Source organism: Canis lupus, chromosome 2 (assembly GCF_003254725.2).
Source record: "Canis lupus dingo isolate Sandy chromosome 2, ASM325472v2, whole genome shotgun sequence".
NCBI classification, from domain to species: Eukaryota; Metazoa; Chordata; class Mammalia; order Carnivora; family Canidae; genus Canis; species Canis lupus.
The window spans coordinates 83,053,292-83,065,326 of NC_064244.1; the positions used below are offsets into that span (position 1 = coordinate 83,053,292).

Consider the following 12,035-nt stretch of genomic DNA (forward strand, 5'->3'; position numbering starts at 1 on the left):
CCCGCGTCCTGCTGGGCGGCGCTCCTTTACCGAGGTTTCACTGCCCGGAGGGGAGACTGGCAACGTAAGGGCATCAAAAGCCTCACGAGGGGGATGGCGACCCTTAAATACCGCCCACCAGAGGGCTGTGGCCAGCGGGACGCCGGCGAGCCCACTAAGACACCATCAGGGACCGCTTCCTGCCGCGGAGAGGCATCTCCCGCAGCTCGCCCAGACCAGGAGGGTCTCCGTGCACACAGCGGTGACGCTCTCGTTAGGTCCTGATACGTAAAATCTCTCCTCGACGCAGAGGGAAAAACACCAAAGGATCTACCTTAGGAGGACTGTGGCTACCTCTGTGCGGTGGGCGCTTGGTACTGCTCTTTTGTTCATATTATCCTGCCCTGTATTTTCTTTTTCTTCTTTTTTAACAACTAAACAGCCGTGTGATGAGGAAAAAAAGAAGTTCTAAGAAAAAAAACCGGGATCCCTGGGTGGCGCAGCGGTTTAGCGCCTGCCTTTGGCCCAGGGTGCAATCCTGGAGACCCGGGATCAAATCCCATGTCGGGCTCCCGGTGCATGGAGCCTGTTTCTCCCTCTGCCTGTGTCTCTGCCTCTCTCTCTCTCTCTCTCTGTGACTATCATAAATAAATTAAAAAAAAATAAAAATGTATTTAAAAAAAAAACAAAAACCAGGAAAGTCTGTAGCACTGATTACTAGTCGTATCTAATTGGATCTTCTACAATTCTGAGCGCCCTGCTGGAAATGCCCTCATTTACTGTCCTAAGTGCCCAGGACGGGCGGGGAGCAGCCCCTTCCTCCTCCAGGAGGTGCAGGCCGGGCGAGGCCGGCGAGGCCTGGCGGGAAGAGCAGGAGCTGGCGGAGGACAGGAGGACGGAGGACGGAGGACGCCCCGGACGCCCCGCGCTCGCGACACTGGCGACACCTGCTGGCCGAGCTGAGGGCGTGCAGGGGGCAGCGGCGGACAGGGCCTCCGGGGTCCTCCGGGGTCCTCCTGGGTGGGAAGCCCTGACTCACACAGTGGGGACGGGGTCCTTCCAGAAGCAGGCACAGCTGCAGGCACGACTGGAAACCAGACTCACCTCTCCCACGGCATTCACCACGGGCAGGTGCCGCAGGCCCATCGTTCTGAACAGGTTGAAGACTTGGGAGACGTGGGTGTTGGGTGAAACGGTGAAGGGCGAAGGGTTCATGTATGGGGTGACATCCTGCAGAGAAGACAACACAAGTCACCTGTGGCCACTCACGCCCTGCCCTGGACGAGGCGCGAACACGCGGACGAGCAGCGGTCGGCTCCGTGCAGGACAGGCTGCTGGCCACCTCCAGGGGCCCGGCCCCACGGGGACAGCCCTGCTCACCACAATCATGCGCGGGTTTAGGAGCGTCAGGTCCAGGTCGTGGATGTCGGGGTACCGCGGGTAATCCTCAGCCATCTCGGCGTAGGACAGGCGCGGCTGGCTGGCGCTCTGCAATCCCAACCAAGACACATCCTTGTACCCAGTACAGCCACCGTCGGGGACATTCACAGCCCCTCCCTCTCCACGTCCACAGCCCCACCTGGTGCGAGGTGGTACAGAACGGGGGCTCTGCCGTGAGAGGCCCGGGGCCCGAGGCCAGCTCCCAGCCTCGCTGTGCCCCTCGGCGAACCTCCTACTCTCTCTGAACCTGCTTCTCTCCGTCTGTGAGGTGCACACGGCTTGCCCTGGAGTCTACGTGAGAGCAGAGCTACCTACCAGCTCCCGTGGGTTGACGTGTCTCTCAAAAGACACGCCTGACTAGCGCTAACTCCTGCTACCCTGTGGGTGTGGCCATGTCAGAAGCAGGGTCTCTGCAGACAGAAGCCAGTTCAGAAGAGGGCAGGCAGGATTGGGGTGAGCCCCAGTCCACTGACAATATCAAGAGGAGAGGCGCACAGGGAGCACACCACGTGACACGGGAGCAGAGGCTGCAGTGGCAGATCCACGGTCAAGGAGAGCCAGGCATGGCTGGCAGCCTCCACGCACGAGGAAGCCAAGGCCCCGCTGACGTGCGGGCTTTGTACTCCGGCCTTGACAACTACGGAAGAACGCGTTCCTCCTGCTTGCAGCCACCTGGTCTGTGGCAGTTGGACACAGCGGCTCTGTTCCCGCCCCTGCATCCCGCGTCTCCCGCATTTGCCCTCAGCCCTCCAAGGGCACCTGGGCCACACCAACAGGGTCTCAGGCTGGGCGCAGTGGCCACAAGTGCTGGTCACTGCTCTGCCCTGGTCACTCTCCCCGCGGCTCCACTCTGCACGCTGCATTCTCCGCCCACCGCCCGCCCAGCGGCACGCAGCTCCCGCTGCTCCATCAGGCCAGCACTGGCTGGTTTCTGCCTTTAGACAAGGCCTCTAACGCAGCCCACCTCGGCCCTCCTGTGCTCCTGTGGGCAAGAGCTCAAGCAGGACAGTCAGTCTGGAAAGCAGGCCTCTGGGCAACCTCTGCAGGCTTTGTCTACAGGGGGTGACGTGTGTGGGGATGGCCAGGCCTTCAGGGCACGAGAGGGACCACTTTGAACAACACACCCCACCCACCCCCACTTGTCTCTACAAAACCCAAATGAAAGAAAAAAAAAATTAGTGGGAAGAACAGCATTTTAAAAAAACTCAAAGTCTATTAAAAGTCTACAGGCTACAAGGGCAGCAGTTGTCAGGGGGCCTGGGGGAGCCCCCCACCGCGTGTCACCTGACAGGCGCCGGCCACGGCCGAGGGGACCACGGGGCTGGCTGCACAAGCACGGGACAGCAGCCCGCCGGCACACAGACTCCCAAAGGTCCACTTCTGTTCCCCGTGCTCCTACCACCCTGTGCCTTCCAGAATCCCAGCGCAGACCAGAGAGACTCACTGATTGATTTTCAGAGTAACAAACTCCTCGGACGAGCAGGGTGACAAGCTGTGACCGCAGGATCAGGCCGTGGAAGGTCAGAGGGCGGAAGCGCTCCTCCATGGTCCAGTCTTCGCTCGGGGACTGGTCAGGGTATAGGTTGGGGTAGGGAGTGTATCTGTTATATAAAAACCAGACGCTGCCTAGCACACCCTCAGCAGGATTGCTTCTTGCTTTGCCCCCACGTCCCTGACCAGCTCCCCGAATCCCCAGGGAGCTCGGGAGCTGCCTCAGAGCAAAGCGCTGGCCCTTCCTGAGCCCCGCGAGCAGGTGCCCACGCAGCGGGGGGCCGTGCTCTCACCTTCGCTCCAGCATCTGCTGCAGGAGGTCCTCCTTCTCGGCGGGCTCCTCGGAGGCGAGGTGCTCGTCACACACGTTTCGTAGCTCACTCGACGGGTATGACTTCATGGACTGGCTCCGTCTGCGCTGCTCGCCAGCCCGGGTGAGGATGCTGGATTTCTGTGCGTGGGAATGGGTGATGGGAACAGAGGTTTCTACCAGGGAGGCCACGGATTGCTGGGCCCGGTACGCCACCGTGACACCTCCGTAGCTTAAGGATGCGGGTCCAGTGAGGCCAAGCTTATGCCGACACAGCAATGGCAAGACGTCTTCGCCATGGCTCACGGGCCGGGGCTGCAGGGAGCCTCTCCGCTCTCAGGGCGTGCAGACCAGCCCAACGTCCCCCCTCCTTTGATTTGAGAACAGCACCTCGACTCTCCAGGGGGAGCCCTTTCCCATGTGATGTCATGGTGGGACCGACCGTGTGCCCGGCCCCCAGAGCCAACGGTGGGCACACGGGACTCTTCCTCTGCCTAGATTTCAAATCAGGAGCAAAGGCTGGTGGCCACGCCTCCCAACACCCTCCGGGGTCTGCCAGCCGCCTGCACACCCAGCGCACCGCTTCTGGTCCCCCAGCTCCCCGGTCAGCCCTGCAGCTTCCAGCTGATTTGTCTTTGTCTTAAGAAGGCCAAAGTCCATTTCTGCCTAGGCAACTCTAGAAAGCTCCTGAAACCACTCACACACCACAAACAATGCCGACTAGGACAAAAAATTCCATCCATGCATTTACTTGGGTGAGAATGGACACGTGTCCTGACGGCCAGCAAAGTCCACACTTGCAGTCACGTCTACCCTCACTGCCACATGAACAAGGAGGCTGATGCTCCCTGAGAGCCCACTGGCGCCCCCATCTACGGGGTGTGGCAAGCACTAGCAGGTGCGTGTGCGTCAGGGAGCACCTTATTTCTCGTCCACCGTTCCCTCCAGCTGCCGTACCTTGAACCTGATGTTGTTACTGATGAGCTGGTTGCCCTTCATGAACTCCTTCTCGTTGCCCCGGTTCTCCGTGACCACCGGGAAGGCGTGGTGGACCGTGGTGCGCAGGATGCTCACTAGAGACTGGATGCGGGTGTGTGGGTAGACGTAGGTGAGGTTGGGCTCCATGATGTCACTGGCTCTCAGTCTGGGGGAGGGAGAAAAGCCGTCCAGCCTCACAAGAGCCCACAGTGCCCCAGGAGCGAGTCCTGGCTCCCCCGCACACCTTCTGAGCCACCTCCAGCAGTTACTTGCACACGCGCATTCCTTGGTACTTCTATCCTTCGGCAAGTGCCCTTCCCCGTGCCTGGAATGCCCTTCCCTGCTCTGCCAAGCCGGTGGGCCTTTCCTCACCCCTCAGCTCAACACAAAATATCCTCTCAGCACAAATCTCACCTACTTGCCCGGGTGACTGGCTATCCCTTCCTCAGCCCTCTGTGGCAATTCCTCATGTTATCACGGATTGCTAATGGTACTACCAGAATTTATTAAAAAAAAAAAAAGGCGGGGGGGCTATCCCTTTAGACCAGGGGGCAACCGCAGGTCCCAGGTCAAATCTGGCCTCTCCCACTCATTTACCAATCGTCCACGGCTCTGTCCGCACTGCGGTGACAGAGCTGAGGAGTTGTGACAGAGACCACGTGGCCTGCAAAGCTGAAAGGATTTACCAGCGGCCCCTTTACAGAAGTTCGCTGATCCCTCTGTTGGACTATAAGGGCCTTGTGGGATCCCCAGACACAGGAGGCCCAAACCATTTGCAGGCTGATGGATAAATCGGCGACTGTGCCCAGAATAATCACTGCTGATGGCATGACACTTCCTTGGGCATGCGTGGGGCAGGCTGGTTCTCACTCACAGGGCTCAGCAGACCCTTAGCGGAAACATCCGGTCCTAACGCAGACCTGATCAGAGACCTGCCTTCATGTTGAACCAGGAGGCCATGGGAGTCACACCAAACCATGCAGCAGCCGCCCACCTCCAGCCCTCAGCTCCCACCACACCCCGCTGCTTCCGTAGTTACCTACCAGTTCACTGGACTCCCACCCCACTCCCCACCCTGATGACACCACTCCCCACCCTCGGGCCCGAGGTCATACATTCTGCAACCAGGACAGAAGAGAAGGGCGAGCCTCACTTGTCCATTTCCGCCTCTGTCTCCCATTCCAGGAGCGGCACGCCCCGCAAGCCCACGTGGATATCATAAATGCCTTTGTTGAAAAAGTCCCCTGTCCATTTGGCCACCTGAAACACAGAGGAAAGATCGAAAAGAGGCTGCTGGGGGGCTGAGCTCGGCCCTGCGCCTGAGAGAGGCCCAGAGGGGGAGTACTCACCATCAGAGTGATCATAATGGGGAGCCCGTACGTAATCTCGTTGGTAGATTCGATCAGGATGACCGTGAGACTGATGGTCATGCGGACCACCCCGCCCAGGAAAGCTGCGGCACCAATCAGGGCGAAGGTCCCCGAATAGATGTGGCCCAAGCCGATGTAGCTGGGCAAGAGAGAAACCAAGACCACGGCTTAGAGTGACAAGGTTTGCACACGTGTGCACATGCACACATGGCCATGCTCGCACACACACATGCACACACTTACCTTTTGAGGACATTGGCCACTAAACGTCCAAAAGCAGCTCCGCACAGCAGGGAAGGCACAAAAAGGCCACTTGGAACAGAAATGCCATAGGTCCAACATGCGAGCAGGAAGTAGAGCACGAAAAACAAGGCCAGAGTGACTGGGCTAAAAGTACCTGCGAGGCAAGAACCAACCTGAGTTCCACCACCAGGTGCCACCAGGTCCACCGGGCTGCCCTGGCCCATCCCAGGTCCTTCCACACCCCAACCAGTTCACTTCCAACACTGGAGGCAGAGACTCTAACCTTGTCTGGGTTGCTAGTACAAAAGAAAAGTCCTATTTTGATCAGAATTGAGGGCAAGCCTGGCCGTGTCTATGGGCCAACAGAAGGTGTAGAGGAACCATCATCTGTTCCCTGCAGAAAGAAAACAATCACCCAAGAACGGGCAGGCTCCCAGATACTCACCATCTTGGTGGAAAAGCTGAAGGATGGCAGACTCCTGGGGATTGAAGAAGAGTGTGGCCATGTCATTGTAAGTCTCATTGGGACAGAAAAAGGTCTTGATACTTGAATTGACATCTTCTGATGAGACCTAAGACACAGGGATCAAAAAGTCAGTACAAGGGCAGTACAAAGTCCGCATACGTGACCAGGGCGCTCAAAGTCTTGGAGTGGCAGGTCTCTGCTGAGGTGGAGAAAGTCTGGCTTGCAAGCTTTACTGGGAGATGAGACAGGTGGCAAAAAAAACACATCTCTAGCCAAGAGCAGTCAACCATGAGACTATATTCCTTACACTTTGAGAAAGAAAGACCTGGGATGAGGGTCCTTGAGTTACGACAATGAAACACCATGGATCTGGCTCTGCTTCCCCTCCCAATGCTAATTCTGTAAGTGATACCACTGGAAGTCTGGCCCAACAGCCCTGTGCACTGTGGGGGAGACGAGGCAGGTGACAGGTGAGTAGCTGGGAGTTGACAGGTGATGGTGGAGGACAGGCCCGGGTACCGCCTGACCCCACACCCCAACTTTGGCTCCAAATGGAAAAGATCTCTGCCCTGAATTTTCTGCAGAAGAAAACACACTCCCACATGGGGCCTGGATGCTCCTGCCTCTCCCTCCAAGGCCCAGCTGGCTGAACAAAACCCAACCTGGGAAAAGAGGTTATTTCTCCATATCTCAGACCTCTTGCTCTCTCCACCATTTTGTGCAGGACAATGGAATCCTGATACTTGCCTGACTCATCAGGGGCAAAGGCGCTGGAGTAGGACAGTCCTTATTTTTATTTTTTGCAAACACACGAGGGTTTATTTACAAGCTCGAGCTTGGGTCCAAGTGTACCCGACACAGCAGAGCAGGACAGTCCTTATTTTGTAGCTGATAGTGTCCAACGGTGCAGCTGGTATACTTCACATTTACCCCAGCGCGCACACACACAGAGTGTTAGTACACGGTTCACTGAAAGGAATGGACTTTCCTGGATTCAAGTCTGTCGGGGATGCTGTAGAGATACCCTTATGTGGACACTATCACCACACTAGGTGATGGGGGTGCAGTCCTGCCAGGTGGGCCTGCCTGGGCAGGATGGCTGAAGACCGCCAAGAGAAGCAGGTCAGTACCCGCTCCTGGTGGAACCTGGCAGAGACGAGCAGCCAAAGGAGAAACGTGTGTGGCTCACAATGAGGCGACCACAGGATGATCCACACGTGCAGGGTTTCCCAAACCATGTCGGGGGGTACACCAGGCCCAGGGGCTCCCTGGAAAGAGTCCTGCGTCAAATGGGCGGAGATGCATCACAGCACTTGCTGGAGCTCAGAGGACCTGCTGAAGGCAGAGCAGAGGCTCCAGCATCAGACGGCCACTCTACAGCGACCGTGGGAGCAGCACTTCATTCTGTAACGCTCTGGCTGCCTCACCTGTGAAATACATTAATGCTGACCTCATGGCATATACTATCCCCTGTGAGAGCAGGTCAAGACCTCACTTTGTGGGGCGCCTGGATGGCTCAGTCGGTTAAGCGTCTGCTTTTGGCTCAGGTCATGATCCTTGGGTCCTAGGATCGAGTCCCACATCGGGCTCCCTGCTCAGTGGGGAGCCTGCTTCACCTCTGCTGCTCTCTCACGGACTCTCAAATAAATAAAGAAAATTTCAAGAAAAAAAAATAAAATAAAATAAATAAATAAAAAGAGAGGCCTCAGGTTGTTTTCTCCTCTGTAAACGTGGATAATAACAGCAGCCAGCATGGCGGTGGTAAAGACCACACGAAGTCATGTATGTGAGTGCTTGGTGGGACAGCTGGCGCACAAGAAATACTCCAAACACTTGTAACACTTACAGAATTTTAAACGCCCTAGAATGTCCTGTATTAAAGCAATTCGTTTAATTTTGGCTAACCCCTTAGACCACAGGATTTTTTTCCATTTGTTTTTGAATCATATGCATCAGGGTTCCACAGAATGCATCTAGGAAATACTGCTCTGTAATGAGGTAGCCTCAGTATTAGCAAGTAACGGGTTGGTGAATTTTTTCCATAAATAGCCACATAGTAAGAATTTTAGATTTCATAGGCCACAGAGTCTCTGCTGTATATTCTTTTTTTCCTAAACACTCTTTAAAAATGTGAATACCATTCTTTAGCTAGAGGGCTACAGAAAAACAAGCAGTTGCCAAAGCCACATTTGGCCAATGGGCCACAGTTTGGCAACCTCCGATCTAACACTTGTTGCTCTTCATGGACATTCCTGGGGACACCAAAGGGGCAGCCATCCAAGACAGAGTCCCCACGATGCTCCGCAGGGGCAACAAGATGACAAGGAACTTAGGGACCGTTCCTGAGCCTCACCTCTAGGGGCCAGAACCACGCATCTGGCTGACCAAAGGCAGCTCTCAGAGCCACTAGCTTGGACCAGAGATTATCAGGGCAGAGTAAGCTGGAATGCCTCCCTCACTGCCTCTGCTCTTTCAAGAAAAGGTTCTAGAAAGTACTACATATTCCTAGAAGAGAGGAGAAATGGAAAAAGAGCATAGGCCAGAACCTAAGCCCAGTAAGAACAAGATGCCCAGAGAGCCAGAGCACCGATCACCCTGAGGCAGACATTCCTTTCTCCCTGTCTCAAGGGTGATGCTCACAACCATGGGGGTGAGGCTGGTGGGCACCTTTCAGGGGTGAAGTGGTAAGAGTAAACTGGGGTTTGGTGAAGAAGCGGTCGTCTGCTTCCTGAGCTTGTCTCCAGTTACTTTTGTTCAACAAAGAGAGAGAGAACGAGAGAGAGAGAAAGAGAGAGAGAGGAGCTTCCTTCTACGATGACCATGACTCTTCATAGAAGTGAAAAAGACAGAGAAAGACAAGAGGAAGACAGTCTTTTCTCTTCAGTGAAAAGGCTCCTGCGGACCGGATACAGGCATGGAGCAAGGAAACACCTCTCCCGGCTGCAAGCAGAGGCCAATCACACGTTTGTGGAATCATCGTCTTTGTGGGAATAGGGCAAAGGCGGGGTGCGCAGCGCTTACCTGGAGCTGGAAGGAGTCATTACCGATTTGACCCGAAGCAGACATTTGTCGGCACTCTCCTAACACCATCGAGGCCGTAAACACCACCACGGTGGTTACCACAGACACCAAGAGGCTCTCGAGGACTCTAGGAAGCAAAGCACAGCTGTTACCACGGAATAGAAAGACCCCCCAGCCTCGGGAACTAAACAACACAGCCCTGTCTACCCCCAACCCTCATTTCCCCCAAAGAGCATGCACAGCAGCCCGAGTAAGAGAGCACACGTGCAGAATTTGCCAGCGACTTGCTCTATCCTGGCAATTTGTACGTCAGCTGGGGGTACCAGTAACATGGGCTGCCACACCCACTTCCTCTCCCTCTGAGGAACACAACAGCCTTCCATTTTAGGTCCCGGGGCAAGAGTCTCATCAACCCTTCTGACTCTGCCGTGTGTCCTTGTGGCTGGGAGGCAACCAGCACCTCTGATATAAATTAAGCTCAGATTCAGACTTTTGGCCTGTCTGACAAATAGAGTAGATCTAGGACCCGGTCTACATTTTTAGGCTTAGACATGAAATCAAGCCGGTGTGGGAAGCAGAGTCAGCTCGCACGAGTGCCTTCCTGGGAGAGATGGCCTGGTCCACAGGAAGCTCAGGGAGCCACAGCAGGCTGGGGGAAGCGACCAGGTACCTGACGAGCTTAGGTTTCGGGTGCACGTTTCGCATACGGTACTTTGCAAGCCTCTTGTTCAGACAGTTGAATGTGGCTCCCAGGAGGCCCCCAATGACCCCCATCACGACGAAGAAACCCAAATCCATAGCTGTCCAGAGATGACATTTTTTATCAGAGTCAGAGCACTGAGAGAAGGGGCAAGGGAGGGAGAGAGAAAAACCAGAGTGCCCATGAGAACAGGAAGGGACAGAAGCAGAGAAGACAGAAATAAGAGGCGAGCTTTCCACCTACGAGAGCCAATGCAGTGCTGGAAGCCTGCCCGCACCGAGCACTGAGCATGCACAGGCGTCTAACGAGGCAGACAGGCCCCACTAGAAGCTCTACCTACCCTTCTGACAACTGCTCTCAGGTACTTTGCTTATTAATAAGAGCATTTTTCATGGGTCAAGTAAAACCAAAACACCCCCCATGACCCCAAAAACTATGGAAGAAAGGATGAAACATACCTTAAACTCGCCAAAGTTCAGCAATCCGGGGAGCTGGAAGGAACCCCAACTTCCAAACTGAATCCCAGAACGAAAGAAGTTGAGGGTGAAGGTGGCAGACATGGAACAAAAGAGCTAGGAGACAGGTGACAAACACAGGAACACTCAGTAGAGACAAGTCCTACTTCCTCCTGGGCGCTCGGGGCCTCAGGAAACCTCCTGCTCCCCTGCAGAAACCCCGAAGAAACTCCAGGTCTGTGTGGAGACCTGGGACCCCCCCCCCCAGCGGGCACACTGGAGGTGCGGAAAACTGCGAATCAGGCTGTGAGGGGTGTGCACTCAGCAGCCTACCAGGAGAGCCTATTTATCTAGAGCCTGTTACGGACTAGATCTTGTGGCCGAAAAGGAAGAGTAGCTACAAGAGGAGGAACAGGGTAGCCTCAGGTCAGGGACTGGGCAGGGCTCAAGTCCACCCCCTGCCACTGCCTGTCTGCCTCTGCCCCCAGCTGGTCTCCTGTTCTCATGCCACGTGGTTTCTCAAGAGACAACGGACAGGAGGCCTTAACATGAAAAGTACAGAAAAAGTACTATAGTTTGGACTTACTGGTCTAGAGCAAAAGAATTTTTTTTTTAATTTTTAAAATTCAAATTCAATTAATTAACATATAACGTATCATTAGTGTCAGAGGTAGGCGAGACTCATCCGTCTTACAGAACACCCAGTGCTCCTTACATCTCGTGCCCTCCTTCATGCCCATCCCCCACTTACCCCAGCCCGCCCCCCCTGCAGTGCCCTGTTTCCGACGATTAAGAGTCTCCTGTGGTTTATCTCTCGCTCTCTCATTTTTCCCTCCCTTCCTCTCTGATCCTGTTTTGTTTCTTAAATTCCACATATGAGTGAGATTGTATGGTAGTTGTCTTTCTCTGATGGACTTAATTTCACTTAGCATAATACCCCCTAGTTCCATCCACATCTTTGCAAGTTGCAAGATTTATTTTTTTAGATGGCTAAGTAGTATTCCACTGAACAAAGATATTTCTAACAAAGTCAACTCTCCTGGTTTCATCAAAACGACAGGTAACTGTACCACGTAAGAGATGTCCAGTTTCGTTTTGGAGGCAGTGGCTAATTTAGGAGAGGCTTCACTGCAAGTGCTCCTTACCACTTTCCACGTGAGCCCCTGGTTCCAGAAGGACGAGCCCTCTTCCAGACTGAACAGGGTACCCCCGATGGGAGCCCCGAAAGCTGCAGCAACTCCAGCAGCCGCCCCTGCTGATACAAAGTCTCGCTTGTCTCTGAGGGGAGAAGACGGAGAGGTGATTTACCCAGAAGAGCAAGAGTCCTCAGGAGGCAAAAGGCAGTTGTTCACTTCCTTGTCCACCAACACTGGGACCCGTGACCCACAGTCAGGGCTTACGAGGGGCAGGTGTCTGGCAGGCAGACTCACCAGCAAATATGGTTTACCCAAACCCTCCCCTTAGTCGGAGGGGCTTCCTGACGTCAGTCCACTCTGAACGTGGGATCTCGTCACCAGAGCACAGACTTCTGGCCGTGTGAGCTGTGCTCGTACCAGATCTTTCTCCCGGAAAGCCACAGCAT

The 12,035-nt window shown here is 54.9% G+C and overlaps 1 protein-coding gene across 3 annotated transcripts in view; it reads right to left on the reverse strand.

Annotated features, from left to right (window-relative positions):
* Window positions 1-12,035, reverse strand: part of CLCN6 (chloride voltage-gated channel 6) — a 34,720-nt gene that overhangs the window by 4,341 nt on the left and 18,344 nt on the right. For 2 of the 3 annotated variants that reach the window (XM_025477197.3, XM_025477196.3), the window contains 13 exons: window positions 11,599-11,731; window positions 10,457-10,570; window positions 9,969-10,135; window positions 9,299-9,425; window positions 6,257-6,383; window positions 5,812-5,965; window positions 5,548-5,707; window positions 5,352-5,458; window positions 4,178-4,364; window positions 3,204-3,361; window positions 2,864-3,020; window positions 1,360-1,467; window positions 1,084-1,209 (listed from right to left, as the gene is read on the reverse strand). In XM_025477197.3, the coding sequence (XP_025332982.1) occupies window positions 1,084-1,209; window positions 1,360-1,467; window positions 2,864-3,020; window positions 3,204-3,361; window positions 4,178-4,364; window positions 5,352-5,458; window positions 5,548-5,707; window positions 5,812-5,965; window positions 6,257-6,383; window positions 9,299-9,425; window positions 9,969-10,135; window positions 10,457-10,570; window positions 11,599-11,731 (1,825 nt within the window). Of the gene's footprint in view, window positions 1-1,083; window positions 1,210-1,359; window positions 1,468-2,863; window positions 3,021-3,203; window positions 3,362-4,177; window positions 4,365-5,351; window positions 5,459-5,547; window positions 5,708-5,811; window positions 5,966-6,256; window positions 6,384-9,298; window positions 9,426-9,968; window positions 10,136-10,456; window positions 10,571-11,598; window positions 11,732-12,035 lie in introns of those variants that run through there. The other variant, XR_003147388.3, reaches the window with a different exon arrangement.